Source organism: Hipposideros armiger, unplaced genomic scaffold, assembly GCF_001890085.2.
Source record: "Hipposideros armiger isolate ML-2016 unplaced genomic scaffold, ASM189008v1 scaffold_384, whole genome shotgun sequence".
NCBI lineage: Eukaryota > Metazoa > Chordata > Mammalia > Chiroptera > Hipposideridae > Hipposideros > Hipposideros armiger.
In genome coordinates this window covers 1,411,059-1,425,085 of record NW_017731734.1, presented here as the reverse complement: position 1 = coordinate 1,425,085, position 14,027 = coordinate 1,411,059, and the positions used below count along the sequence as shown (strand labels likewise).

Here is a 14,027-nt window from a genome sequence, read left to right as displayed (position 1 = left end):
ACAAGAATAAAAGAAGGGCATCTGCTTAGGTGTCTGGAAGTGGGGCGGTGGGTGAGGCAAGAGAGAAGCACACCACGGTGTGAATATAGCCAAGTATTTCATTTATTAACAAAATATGTCTTACCAAGGGAGAGCTCTATTTATCTCAAACAGGCCCTGCAGCCCCCACGCTGCTGTATAAGACCAGGAAGAGGGATGGTGTGGGGAGAAGAACCAGGGCCCGAGTCTTCAATCCGTCACTGAGGGAGCCCATGGAAGCCATGGCCAACTTTGGGGACTCTTGGGTCAGGCGTGGGAGGCGGCGTCGGGGCTGCTGTGATCTGTAGGCTCCCTGACTCTCCAGCCTGCCCCCAACGAAATATAATGTTGTTCTGCCCGCTGGTATTGCCACGGGTCTGCTTTGGAGGGATCTAGCAAGGATCACTGACACCCCCCCCCACCGCCAGAGGGACCACTGCCCCAATAAAGGAGAGAAAAACAATGACTATAAAAGCACTTCGCAAAATATAAAGAGCAAAGTTTCACGCCAGCAGGGCTTTCTAGGACTTATAATTGAATTAAGATGAGCCCTACAGGCCCCCCACCAGCGGGCAGTGGGATCACCGGCTGTTTGGGGCCCAGAAGTCTGGAACCGGAAAGGCTCTGTCTGAGGCCACTCAGGCCCCTCTCTCAGGGCTCTCCGTGCTCAGAGCAATTAGGTAGGGGAGCAAGGCTCTAATTTTGGGGGCCAGGGCACAGACCAAAGACCCTAGAAGGAGAGGGTCGCAGAGGAGGTGTCACAGAGCAGAGTTCCGGGTCAACAGAGGGCAAGACCTCCTGCTACCAAGGCCCCTCCTTGTACCCCCGAACCCCGCCCCAATGCGCCCCAATGCGATACAAAAAAAAAATCTTCTGTTACTTGTACAAAGGAAAAAAAACGGAACCTCAAATGGAAGGAAACAAGGGAATTAAGGGAAAAGAGGGGAAAAGAGAAGGGGAAAATGTAATTTTAACAATGTAATTTTAACGGTAAAGAAGCATGCAAGAAACCCCCCAGGAAGGGAGAACAAAACAAAGAACCCCAGAACCCCAACTCTCCCTCTTCCCCTAAAACCAAACGAATCAAAAAAGAAAAAAAAAAAGCAAACGGAAAAAAAAATTAAACTTATATCTAATGAAAAGAAAAAAAAGAAAGGAAGAGGGGCAGGGAACATGTAGTTATTTGTGATTAATATTATTATTTGGGGGAACACAGACTTTTTGCATACCATTGACTCGTGTGGGCCGTTAATGCACTTATATTCCCAGCTTGTAAGCTAACATTATAGTAAATAAATACACAGTCCGGTGGGGAGGGTCTGGGTGGGGAAATCCGGCAGGGACAAGCAGTAGTGGAGGTTGCAGCGAGGCCAGGCGGCTGGGGAAAGGGAGGCTGAGGAGGGGGTGAGGAGGCCATGGGGAGGTTGGGGGGACGAAGAGCTGTAGTTACTGGTATCCGAGCGCGGAGGCTGAGGCTAGTCTCTGTCCGTACAGCGCATATGGTGAATAGTAAGGTCCGGCTGTGGGGAGGGACGGTACGGCTAAGCCCCCAGCTGTGGATAGGTGGCTCTTGCCATAGGGGTGGTACCGGCTTAGCCCCAAAGTGTGTGGACTCCTCAATGACAGCGACCCGGGGCTGCCCGGGGCGGTGGGCGGGGGTAGGTGCAGATGGCAAGAGGCTGCGGCCGCGGCTGCAGCGGCGCTACCCAGGCCGGAGGCCCCAGGGTAGGCGGCCAGAAGTTTCTCCGCGCCCGGCAGGGCCGTATGAGTCCGTAGGTGGCTGAGCAGCTCCTCCGAGGTGGCGAAGCGCTTGTCGCATGGCCCGCTGGCTGCCACCCAGTTGCAGCTGTGCGGCAGCGGTTCGTTCTGCAGCATGAAGCCGTAAGTGTAGAGCGGGTGGCCCGGGAGTGCGGCCTGGGCAGCGCTGGACGAGAGCGCGGCGGGCTGCAGGGGGTGCCCGGGGTACACCAGTGGGTAGCCGCCAGCCTTCAGGCTGGGCCCTGCCGGGTCGTGTGCGCTGCAAGTGGAGCAGCTGGAGCCGCCGAGGTGCGAGGCGCTGTGGTAACCTCCCAGGCAGTAGGGGTCGCGGCATAATCCCTGCAGGAAGGAGGGTGGGGAGGCCCCGGTGAGCGGGCTGGAACTGGGGGGCTTGCCGGGTGGCAGGCCCAGGCCCCCGGATAGCTGGCCTCCCACGAGGCCAGACTTGCTAGGATCCAGGCCAGGCACGAACTGAGAGGGGTAGCCGGCGTAGGCTCCCACAATGGAGCCGTGGTAGCCGATGCTGGAGGGTGGCAGCGGGAACACCGAGTGACCCGGTTTGTAGGGTGACACCGGCGCCACGTGGCCGGCCCCCACCAGCGCCGAGGGCGGCTCCGACTTGCGCCCGGATGTCCCGGCCTCGGCACCGCCGCCATGCGCGCTAGGCTCCCCACTGCTCCCGCGGCTCACGGCTGCAGCCTCCGGGCTGGGCTTGGGCTCCTGGTCTTTCTTGTCCAGCTCCCCGCTGCCACCCCCACCGCCGTTCTTGCAGTCAGAGTGATGCGGAGAGCCTCCCCGGGAGCCACCCGGCGACGAGGAGGACGACGCGGAGACTGGCACTCCATGCGGGGGAAAGGGTGTGCAGGCGGCGCTGGGGACCCTGAAACCCGCCTTGTCTCCCGGGGACAAGGAGGACGAAGAGGAGGTGGAGGACACGGAGGAGGAGCCGCTGTCTTTACGAGAGTCGCCACCGGCGCCTTTAGAGTAGGGCTTGAAGCTGGACTTGTCCTCAGCCGGGGAGTCCCCCAGCTGCTTGAGCGCCGCAGACGCGGAGGCGGCACCCGAGGTGGAGCGGCCAGGGTCCTTCTCCGCTCCCAGCCCGTTGGCCGCCGCCGCTACCGAGTTGAGCTTGGAGGAGGGCGGCGGGTCCGGCTTGCCGATCTGCGAGCAAGTCTGGGCCAGCAGCGCCAATGGACTTTTCTTGGCGTCCAGCTGTGGGAGACAGTGGCAAAGGGAGGGAGAAGGGGTGAGACTATTATTTGAGACCGACGGAGCAAGCGGGGGACCTGGGTCGGCGCGGAGAGCACCGGCGGTGGCGGCGCGACAGAAGGCCTTGGGCAGAGGGTCTGATAGCGAGCGCCCGGGTGGGGCAGCTGCGCTGAGAACTGCGCTTGTACTGCCCATGGGTGGGATCCCTCGCTCCACTGGGTCCCCGAGTGCGTCACAGATCCCGGGACAGTGGAAGTTAGTCCACGAAAGGCCACCGCGGGAGAAGGTGACTTCTCTGGAGTGCGGGCTGGGGGAGGGGCTGTGACTCGTCCCCTTAAAATCGTCCCCTTTTCTATCCCCAAGGAAAAACTTATTCCTTCAGTTTGGGTAACTTCGCTTGGGACGGGTTTCTGGCGGTAGCGCCGCCGGGTAGGAGCGGGAAGCAGCGCCTTGTAAACCCCGGGCAGCCGCTGCCGCTCCCTAAGTAGCCCCTCCCTCCCGGGGAGGGCACCCAGGGAAGTGGGAGGAAGAAAGACCTGGGATCGGGAGTGCCTGGGCGTCATGCGCTCTAACCGGATGGGACAGAGGCGGCTTAGGACCCGGGCGATCCGGACTTCAAAGAGAACAAACGCGGGTGGTGGTGGGGGAGGCGGGAAAAGCCCAGGAGAGATCATCTCTGGCCTGGAAACAAGGTGCCGAGGAAAAGTAAAGGACCCTGTGGTGACTCCAAGAGCAAACCCAATCAGAGAGAAAACACCATGGGAGAGCGTGGAAGGGGAACCTTCCATGGAGAAGCCTGGCGGAAACTGGGTGGGTTCTGATCCCCCGGTTCTCCGTCTCTCATCACCCACTCCGCCAGCGTGGCCAGAGCAAAGTGTCGCACAGAGCCCCGGAGAGCGGGGAGTAGGGCCGTGGGCCCCCGCAGTGGTGGGAGGAATGGGGAGCGACCAAGTGACTGACCTCAATGGGGCTGACGGGAGTGGAGGACAGCGGCTGCAGGTACTCCGGGTGCAGGAGGTGGCCGGTGTGAGCGCTCAGCATCTTCAGGACCCTGATAGGGAGCCGATTCGCCTGGCGCAGGGGGTCCGCCGGGGGCAAGAGGGACACCGCCGCCGGCACCGCCGGCCTCTTCCCGCCGCCGCCGCCGCTGCCGCTGCCGCTGCCGCTGCTTTCGGGTGTCCTTGGGTTAGATCCAGCGGGCGAATCGCTCATTTGGAGGAGGCAGCGCCACTGGGGGGGTGGGGAGGGAGGGGGAGCACCGAGGAGGCGAGCTCCCGGAGCGGGTGGGCTCGCTCCGCAGCGTGGAGCGCGGTGCAGCAGTCGCCGCGCCTCCACCCCTCCTCCACCGACGCCACCGCCGCCGCCACTAGCCCAGGCGAGCCACACAAAAACCTTCGCCTTCCGCGAGCCGCACGTCAAATAGCCGCGATCGGCAGCCACACTTCAAAGGGATCGCCGCGCCCGCCCAATCGCAGCTCTCGCCGGGACCCCGGGGCGGGGAGAGCGACGGGCGGAGGCCGGCGCCGCTGGTGGGAGGGGAGAACCTTAAAGGGGCCTTGTGCGCGCGTCGCCACCGCCTTGGCCTTTACCACCCGCTCTACTCCTCCCCTCCCCCCGCAACTGGGCTGCCCTTTCCCGGGGGTCCCATAGAGGACGAGACTTCTCTGGGACCCTGGGCTCTGCGCCCTATTCTCCGCTGGCTTCCCTTTCGCTCTCTCTCCACTCTCCCTTCATGCCACCGGGGGAGGGGCAGGCGTGGGTAGTTACCCGCCCGCGGAGTGTGTCTGGGGTGTGTTGGATTGTGGTGGGGTGGGGGTGGAGGGTAGGAGCGCACTGCGCTGGCTCCGGTACTGCCGAGCCCAGTCCTCTCCCCGAGGTCGCCTGCGGGTGGGCCGAGCCTCCAGAGCCCCAGCCCTGTTCCGGCCCTGCTGTGGCTCTGCTCGGGATCTGCTCTAGTCCAACTCATTTCCCCGAACTGGATTCTCCGGGGTGTGCTCTCTCGGAAGCGCCAGAGCCTCGGAGGCATCCCCGGTTCTCGGCGTCAGCCGCTCCAACTACTTTGAGCCTGTCCTGTCGGAAGCCTGCTTGTTTGAGGACTCCCTTCCGGGGTGAGATGGTCGCGATGAAGCGCGGTACCCTAGGCTGTGCGCTCTACCCGGACGCGCCTGGCGCGCGATGCTTGCGCACTGATTTATGGAATCGGTGTGTGTTTCGGCGTTTATTATCATGTCTTGTTTAGAGGCGTAAAGTTTCCCTCACGGTACCGCGCCTAACTGCTATTTTGGGGGGGCCCGAGATCACTGGATAGATCAGTATCCCAGAGGATGTGAGGATCTCTAAGTGCTGCATGTCGATATAAACTTTAGAGAGGTGCCCCCCCTTCTGCCCCCATCCTTTTCTTCTCACGGGAAAAATGTACTACCTTTTCCCAGAGAAATTTCGGAATAAAAACTTTTTATTAGAAATAACAATACCCTCCTCTACGCCCCCTCCCCCCCGTGCCTTTCGGATACAGTGTGCATTGCCAGCTTTACACTTGGCAGAGATTTTACATAGTCATAGTCCTGACATTAAAGTTCCCCGGTCCGTCGATCTTCAGAAGGTGAAGCTAGTCCTTTGTGCGCCGGCCTCTGGGGAGACCACTTCTCCGTGCTCTCGGTGGCCAGTGGAGGCGCGCTGGTGTCACTGCCTCGCTTGGAGTACCACTTTCTCAGCCCCAATCCATCATTCTGATTGTCAGTCCTGTCACTCGGGGCATATTGCTTCAGGACTACCCGTCCCTGACTCCGCAGCGTTGATCTGCGCCTCGAGACTACGAGAACCCAAGATGGGGATAGGTGATTTCAAAGGGGTTCTTCAAACAGAAAGAAAGGACTATCACAGAAATAACAAATAGCAATCACGACTATCATGCTCAGTAAAGACAGCAGGCATCACTCCCAGGCCTTATCAATCAAACACTAAACTAAATGTACGCCCTGGTTCTGTGCAGTTTTTTTCTGGCAGTGTGTATGGTACTCTTAGAAATTCCACCTGGCTTCCCCTACCCCAATTTTAATCCTGGTAAAATCAGGTTAAAAGGAATGTCAAGGGGTGCCCTGACTGGGAGATATCTTACATATTGCTGCAAGAGGGGTACAAGAAGGGAGGGTGGTTGGTCTCTATCGCCTCCTCCTGCCCCCAGCTCTTCTCATGTCAGCCTCTGCATTCTGACATCGCTGCCACTGCCAATACTATGTTTAAAAGTCCACTGCAGGGCTGCTTCAACCTTCAAGGCTATTTAGCCTTTGGGAAGCTGCCGTACAGAGAGAAGACAGAAGAAAGCCTAACAGAATGGAAAAGGGTGGGCCTGTGTAGGCACCTTGAAGGAAGAAGAGCTGGGAAGAGGGGACACCTAGGAGACAGTAAAAGATGAAAGACTCCTTGATTATTGTAACCAGCTCAGCTGTGAGAGCCAGCCAAAAAATCTTTCTAGGACCCAAGCCGATGTGTGTTAGGAATGATTAATGGGAAATCAGTTGGGAGCAAAGGAGAGGGGAGAGAGAGAAAAGGCATTTAGGAATTTGGAAGGAAAAGAAGGGCCAGGAGGCAGCAGAAAGGAGAGAGAGAAGAATGGAAGACGATAGAATATTCTATATTTGGAAAGGAAAAGAGAAGAAAAACGTAGTGAATGAATGAAAGGAAAGGAGAAAGGAGGAGATGAGGACAGGATGGCCAGGCTGGGGGTGGAAGGTGAGGAGTTTGCCTAGGTAATAATACAGAGGGTACCAAAAAAATATATACACATTTTAAGAAAGGAAAAAACTATTAAAATTGTGATACTCAATATATGCCGAAAACAAAAAATGAATACAAGTCACGCTTGACTTCTGCAATTACAAGAGGTGTTCAAAGTGGTTACCATCAGCATCCAGACACTTCTGAATATGGTGAACTACTGCTTGAGTGATGTTAACAAAAGTGTCCCCTTGTATACATATAATGGCACCCCCGGTATATTGTCCTTAAAAAGAAACCCTACTCCCTTAGCCCACAGCAGTAATCACTGATAGGACTAGGGGATGCAGACAACACTGAGGTGGAGCCCAAGCCTGTTTTTGCCCACCCACCTTCCTGGAAAGTGCTAGCAAGGGAGTAGGGACATCCTCTTTTTCGGTGCTGGTGAAGGCAGCAGGACTCCTTTGACTAGATACATCCATCCAGTCAGCTTAGGAGAGAAAATGGAAAACCATACTTAGCCAGACCAGAGGCCTAATTCAAACACTACTAGACAATTACTAGAATCAGTATTTGATATTCACTTACATAGTTGAAATACTAACATACACAGAGTCCTAAATGGGGCCCTAGTGGCCTAAAGCAAAGGCAGTTTTCAAAGGAATGGTTTGTCACCTGGGAGAGACTAAGGCTCAGTATTCAGTTGGGCCACGTTTATTGAGGGCCAGATGTGGACAGAGCATTTTGCTAGGGGTGTGGCTGAAAAGTCCATGCGAGATGTTGTCATACAGAACGGGGCATATGGCCCATGTCCTCCCTTGCAGAAAAATGGCAGATGTATGGTTAAGGGGCCTCCGTCTCTCCAGGCCTTTTTCAGATTGCCTTGTGAGTGAGCAGCACCATTAAAACAGGACAAGGGGTGAAGGCTGCTGGAGAATGCCCCAACCTTTGTGGTGAAGAACAGCAATTCTGTGTGTCAGGCACTTGATCAGCACCAGGTTCTATTGTTCTCATTCCCATTTACAGCTGAAGAGAGTGAGGCCTGGAGAAGTTAGTCCCTTACTCAAAGTCATATGACTGGTGATTGGCAGAATGGCCACTTAGAGTCAGACCCCTGAACCACAATGCTGTGGCGGCCCTGGCAATTGCATCTCCCTCCGCTTTGGTTCCTCGTGTAAAATGTAAGAGTGGCCACCTCAGAGGTGGGAGGCCCAAAGCAGACAATGCATGCAACATATTTAGTGGTTGGCACAAAGAAAGTCCCAGGTAAATGAAGGCTGTGATGGACCATGTGCTCTGTGGAGCAATTGCTCTGGAGAGCCGTCATGGCAGCAACCGGATTCAGAGGGCCTCAGCACTGGGAACTGGCCAGAAGACCCCAAGCTGTCCTAGAAGTCCACCTAAATAACAATCTTCCTCCCCCAGCCTCCAGTCAAATGTCTTTTTTTTAAATGCCTCCCCGCCCCCCATAAGCCATCAAGAAAATCTTTTAGGAGATTCTGAATATTTATGGTTTTCTTCACTACTTCAATTTACATAAAATTCACCACCCAGGAAAAAATGCCTGAGTCAGGTTGAGAGGTAGAGGTGGTAGATTTGTTGTGTGGGGTTAATGTGGAGTTTTCAGTGTTCTATGAGGCAGAATTGCCTGAATGATCGCCTCTCTGCATAACACTCAAACCCTAATGGCAACAACATGAAATAATATCTCACTGGGTAACTATTTACATTTTTTTTTACAGGCTGTAAGAACTCTGAAAAGTCGGCCTCATAGAGAACTTGGTTTTCCTCTCTGGTGCTTAATAGTTTTCAGCGGCTGGCAATTAGGGCCTTGGGCAGGAGCCCTGATGTAGCTCATGGCGCTCAGGGTACTCCGAGGCCCTTCCTCCATAGGCCTCCTCCCAGGCTTCAGACATGACCCGGGTCAGGGAGAGGGCCAGAGGGACAGAGGACCAGTCTGGTGAAAGCGAGAGTAGCTAGCCTTGCAGGGAGCACACTTTAGTAGCTCCCTCTTCTGTTCTAACCATTCCTAGTAAGTTCCATTATTTTACCTGTCACATGGCATCATTGTTTGTTTACTGTCTGTTCTCCCATTGGACTGTGAATGCTTCTGCATTGTCCTCATTTTCTTTGTTTTCTGATTGCCTAGTTGGGTGTTTAACTATCATCATCACAGTAGCCAACACGGGGAGCCAAACTCTGTTGTAAATGCTTTGCTTGCATTATCTCATTTAATCCTTATAGGAAGCCCTGTGAGGGAGGTCCTATCATTACCCTCACAGAGGAGGAAGTGGATGAACAGAGAGGTTAAGTAACTTGCCTGACACTCCAGCCGTTAAGAGGTGGGGCTGGGTTGTGAATCCAGGCAGTCTGAATGCCATAAAAGCCTGATGAATGTTTGTTGATGAAGGAATAAGAATTTTACATATAGAGGGCTGTTGACTTATATCTTACCTCACAATATTCCCCCAAAAGATTCAACGTGAATGACTGTGTAATTTTCAAAACGTTAGCTGTATAAGCATGTTAAAGTATCTTGCCCCAAATACATGTTTGTGTTCATCATCTCATAACAATTTTCTGAGTTATTTTGGGCAGGTGTTTTTATCGTCTTTGACAGATGAAGCACTGGGCTCTGAGAGCTTATGTGGGAGTCTAAAGTCACACAGCGAACCCTGGCAGAGAGCCAAGAGGAGGCCTTCCTAACTCCCTCCTGGTTCTCCTATCACCGCCCATTGCCTGTGGATGGGGAGGTAACTCCTTTTGATAAAAGAGGAATTAACTACTTTTCCTCCCTCTAGAATTTCCTTTGGAGATGTGGTGGGAAGGAATGGACAAAAGGAAATGTAGACTGAAGCTTATCTTCAAGCCCTGGTGTTTGATCCGGGTCCTTGAGTAGGGTGCTTTGAAGAAGTGATTTCATTTATCTCCTATCAGCCCCCCGGGAGATAGGCAGGGCTGGCGGGAGAGGGGGATGAGAGTAGGTGTGCTTTTGAAGTTCTCCTGCCTTCATCTGCCTGCCCCCTCCCCCATACATCAACCTTAGCCCTGGGCATTCACCCTTGACTACTTTGTTCCTTTGGGCCTTCAAGTTTCTTAGAGATTCCTCTTTTAAGTTGCAAATACTGCTGGAAGGAATCATACCTTAGCAATCAGCCATACCTCAATTGTGATTAGCAGACAATGCGTGTTCTACCTAGTGTAATAATAACATTTATTGAGTGCTTACTCTGTGTCAGACATTGTTCTTACTGTGAAAAATCATTTACTTCTCACAGCAAACTGATCAGATGGGTACTATCATCATGCCTGTTTTATAGGTGAGGCACTGTGGTCCAGAGAGGTTAAGTAACTTGCCCAAATTACACAGCTAGAAGGTGGCAGCACTGGGATTCAAATAGTCATTTCTGGAGCCAATTTTCTGTGTGCAGTACTGAGGGAGAGAGTGAATAGCAGCAGGAGAAACTTAAAACAAGTGATTTTAATCATTTTCCAGAGGGCTGGTCTCTACTATCAAGATTTTCTCTACATCTTGAGGAACAAGAATATGGTAGAAAGGAAACTGAGGCAGAGAAGGAAGTGAGGGGAACATTCATTCAATTAATTGAACTGGATTGAGTTAGTTAATTCAGCTACTGTTTATTGACCACTTGGGAAGGTGCAGGCCCAAGGTGACCCCAAGGTAGGTAAGGACCAGAGCAAGCCAGCCAACCCAGGTCTCCCACCTCTCAGGTGTGCACACTTCCAGCTCCTGAAAGGCAGGGCAGCCCTGTTTTTTTTTTTTTTGGCATCTGTGTGCTTCTTTTGTAGAGAAAAATATAAATAAATAAAAAGAAAAAGCCAGGAGGTCCTAACTTAAATCCTTAGTATCCTAAAGTTCAGTTACCCACTGTTAAGACCATTTACTCACAGGTAAATTCAAATTCCAGTAACATTTATTGAGCACCTTCTGAGTGACAGTTATAACCATTCTAGGTGTGTTCATGCACCTTCTCTTTTTTGAGTATGAGGGGAGTCATGGAATAGAGTGAAAGGTCTCTGAAAGGGAAGCAAAGACCATGCTTATCCAAACACCCTTCCTTCGCGTGCTGAGTTTCCGCCACCTGGAACCATGGGGCACCCCAGGGCCAACAGAGCTAAGTGGGTGACAGACTGTAAGATCTCAGTTGCACAGGGCAGGTGTCATACCTGCTTTTGACCCTTCCATGGGCTTTAGCCGTGGTGGTGATGTTGTTTCTATGATCCCCCACTTCTTGTGGCTAAGCCTCTAAACTTGTTCAAAGCATGTCCCTTCCTAGGCTGGGATCCCAACGAGCTGCCATGTGCAGCTCCAAACTTGTTTCAACAAACACAATTAGAGAAAAGGGAATTGCTGTTCAGGCAGTGGCTTGATTATCACTGGTAGTATTTGATAAAACCAAATTCCAAGACATAAAAACAATTTCGAGGAGGGTTTATTTCAGTGGCTCTTGGCCAGCCTCTGCTCAGAGAAGGAAACCTGAGAGGTGGAGTCCCAACCAAACCTATGGCCAGAAATGTAGAGTGATTCATTCAGAGGGGAGATTTACATAATAAGCCCTTTTTAAAAAGTGATTTAAAAGTATTCCTTATTTTATTGAAAAATGCACTTATTTATAATGAAATGCATTCCCATGGTGCCAAATTACAAAGCTATGAGAATGTACAGTGAAAAAAACCTCTCTAACCATCTGGTTTTCCCCCCCAATGTATCAATGCTATGGGTTTATTGTCCATCCTTCCAGAGGTATTTTGAACACATATTAGCAAATACATATATATTTTTCCCCCTTTTATACTCAAATGGCAACATACTATACAAACTGTTCCACACTTGCTTTTTAAAAATTTTTATTAAAATATAGCTAACATACAATATTCTATTAGTTTCAGGTATATATTGTAGTTATTCAACATTCATATACCTGAAGACTTGATCACCATAAGTCTAGCAACCATCTGACACTATATCATGCTATTACAATACTATTGTGATATTCTGTACATTACATCCCTATGCTGTACATTACATCCCCATGACTTACTTGTTTTATACCTGGAAATTTGAACCTCTTATTCCCCTTCACATTTTTTCCTCTCCTTTTTTAACTTTTCAGTTACATTTGACATTCAATATTATGGTATGTTAATTCCAAGTGTCCAGAATAGTGGGTAGATATTTATATAATTTAAGAATTGATCCCCCTGACTAGCCTAGTACCCACCTGGCAATATACATAGTTATTACTATATCATTGACTGTATTCCCTATGCTTTACTTTATATTCCCATGACTATTTTGTAACTGCCAATTTGTACTTCTTAATTCCTTCACCTTTTTCACCCTTCCTTCAACCCCCTTCCCACCTATCACCCCCATAAATCTAGTACTGTCTGACACCATACATGGTTATTACCATATTATTGACTATATTCCTTATGTTATACCCTACAGCCCCATGACTATATTGTAACAACCAATTTGTACTTAATCCCTTCCCCTTTTTCACCCATTCACAACCCCCTCCCATCTGGCAACCATCAAAATGATCTATGAGTTTGTGTCTGTTTTGTTTGTTTGTTTATTTTGTTCTTTAGATTCCATATATAAATGAAATCACATTGCATCTGTCTTTCTCTGACACTCCACTCAGTACAATAACCTCCAGGTCCATCCATGCTCCCACAGAAGGCAAGTACCCATCCCCTTCCATGGCTGAGCAATATTCCATTGTGTATATGTGCCACCTCCTCTTTATCCATTCTTCCATCAACAGACACCCAGGCTGCCGCCACATCTTGGCCATTGTAAACAATGCTGCAATGAACATATGGATGCACATGTCCCCTCAAAGTAGTGTTTTGGTTTTCTTCGGATGTATGCCTAGAAGTGGGATTACTGAATTCTTCTTTGTCTCTTGTTCTAGCTTTTGTTTTAAAGTCTATTTTGTCTGGTATAAGTATTGCTACCCCATTTTTTCCCCCTCATTTACATTTTCATGAAATATCTTTTTCTATTCCTTTACTTCTCATCTCTGTGTGTCTTTTTATCTGAAGTGAATCTCTTGTAGATAGTATATGTAAGGGTCTTGTTTTCTTATCCATTCAGCCACCCTATCTTTTGATTGGAGCATTTAATCCATTTACATTTAAAGTAATTGTTGATAGACATATAGTTATTGCCATTTTATTATTCATATTTTTTATTTTATTTTATTTTTGGCTTAAAGAATTCCCTCTAACATTCCTTGTAATACTGGTTTGGTGTTAATTAATTCCTTTAGCTTTTTCTTGTCTGGGAAGCTCTTTATCTGTCTTTCGATCCTAAAAGATAGTTTTGCTGGGTAGAATAATCTTGGTTGTAGCTCCTTTCTTTTCATCACTTTGAATATTTCCTGCCAATACCTTCTAGCCTGCAAAGTTTCTGTTGAAAAATCAGCTGACAGTCTTATGGAAGCTCCCTTGTAAGTAAATAACTGCTTTTCTCTTGCTGCTTTTAGGAGTCTCTCTTTTTCTTTAAACTGTGGCATTTTAGTTATGATGTGTCTTGGTGTTGGCCTCTTTGGGTTCATCTTGTTTGGGACTCTCTGCACTTCCTGGGCTTGTATGTCCATTTCCTTCATCAGATTAGGGAAGTTTTCTGTCATTATTTCTTCAAATAGGTTTTCAATTCCTTGCTCTCTCTATTCTCCTTGTATCCCAATGATGTGGATGTTGGTATTTTGATTAGTCTCCTACTGGTGGACATTTGGATGGTTTCTAATCCTTTGCTCCTAAAGTGAATAACCATATATATATATGTATATGTGTACATACGTGTGTGTGTATATATATATGTATGTAATATACATATCATTCTCCATGTGTGCTAGTCTAACTATAGGATGAATTCCTGGGAGCAGAATTGCTGGGTTAAAAGCTATATGCATTCAAAACAAGCCCCTTTTAAGAAAGCTGGTAGGATAGCCGGGTAGCTACGGCATGAGTTAGAAGTTCAGCTGCGGGCCTCAGGCAAAAAAATATGGGAAATACCTCTGGGACCTTCTGGTCACATTCATTTGAAGGCTCATTAAGAAGGGGTTCCATTTCCATCTTTGGATTTAAGAAAATGTGCATGCTTCTCACGGTCTCCTCCCCTTTCCACTTTTTCTCTTATTTAGCAGGAGAAAAAGAAGCAGGAGAGGAATATTTAAGTCTGGCCTAAAAGAATCCATGATATTGACAAATACATATTTTAATATAGCAAGCTTTCTAATAAGTGAACCCAAACAAGGACTCTGGATTATGTATACCTTTTTTTTTTTTTT

General features: G+C 49.9%; 1 protein-coding gene across 1 annotated transcript; it reads right to left on the bottom strand.

The window, feature by feature from the left end:
* Positions 1-80: 80 nt before the first annotated feature.
* On the bottom strand, positions 81-5,485 carry ZNF703 (zinc finger protein 703). The gene is made up of 2 exons (XM_019662955.1): positions 3,946-5,485; positions 81-2,988 (listed from the first exon to the last, which is right to left on the bottom strand). The coding sequence occupies exons 1-2, from the start codon at positions 4,195-4,197 to the stop codon at positions 1,465-1,467; spliced, it is 1,776 nt and encodes a 591-aa protein (XP_019518500.1). The 5' UTR covers positions 4,198-5,485; the 3' UTR covers positions 81-1,464.
* Between the last annotated feature and the right edge of the window lie 8,542 nt (positions 5,486-14,027).

Bases quoted from the DNA above. Each gene is read 5' to 3' on its own strand.
- ZNF703 (XM_019662955.1), bottom strand. From the start codon at position 4,197: ATGAGCGATTCGCCCGCTGGATCTAACCCAAGGACACCCGAAAGCAGC. The intron at 2,989-3,945 runs GTCAGTCACTTG...TGTCTCCCACAG, and splicing joins CTCCCGTCAGCCCCATTGAG to CTGGACGCCAAGAAAAGTCC.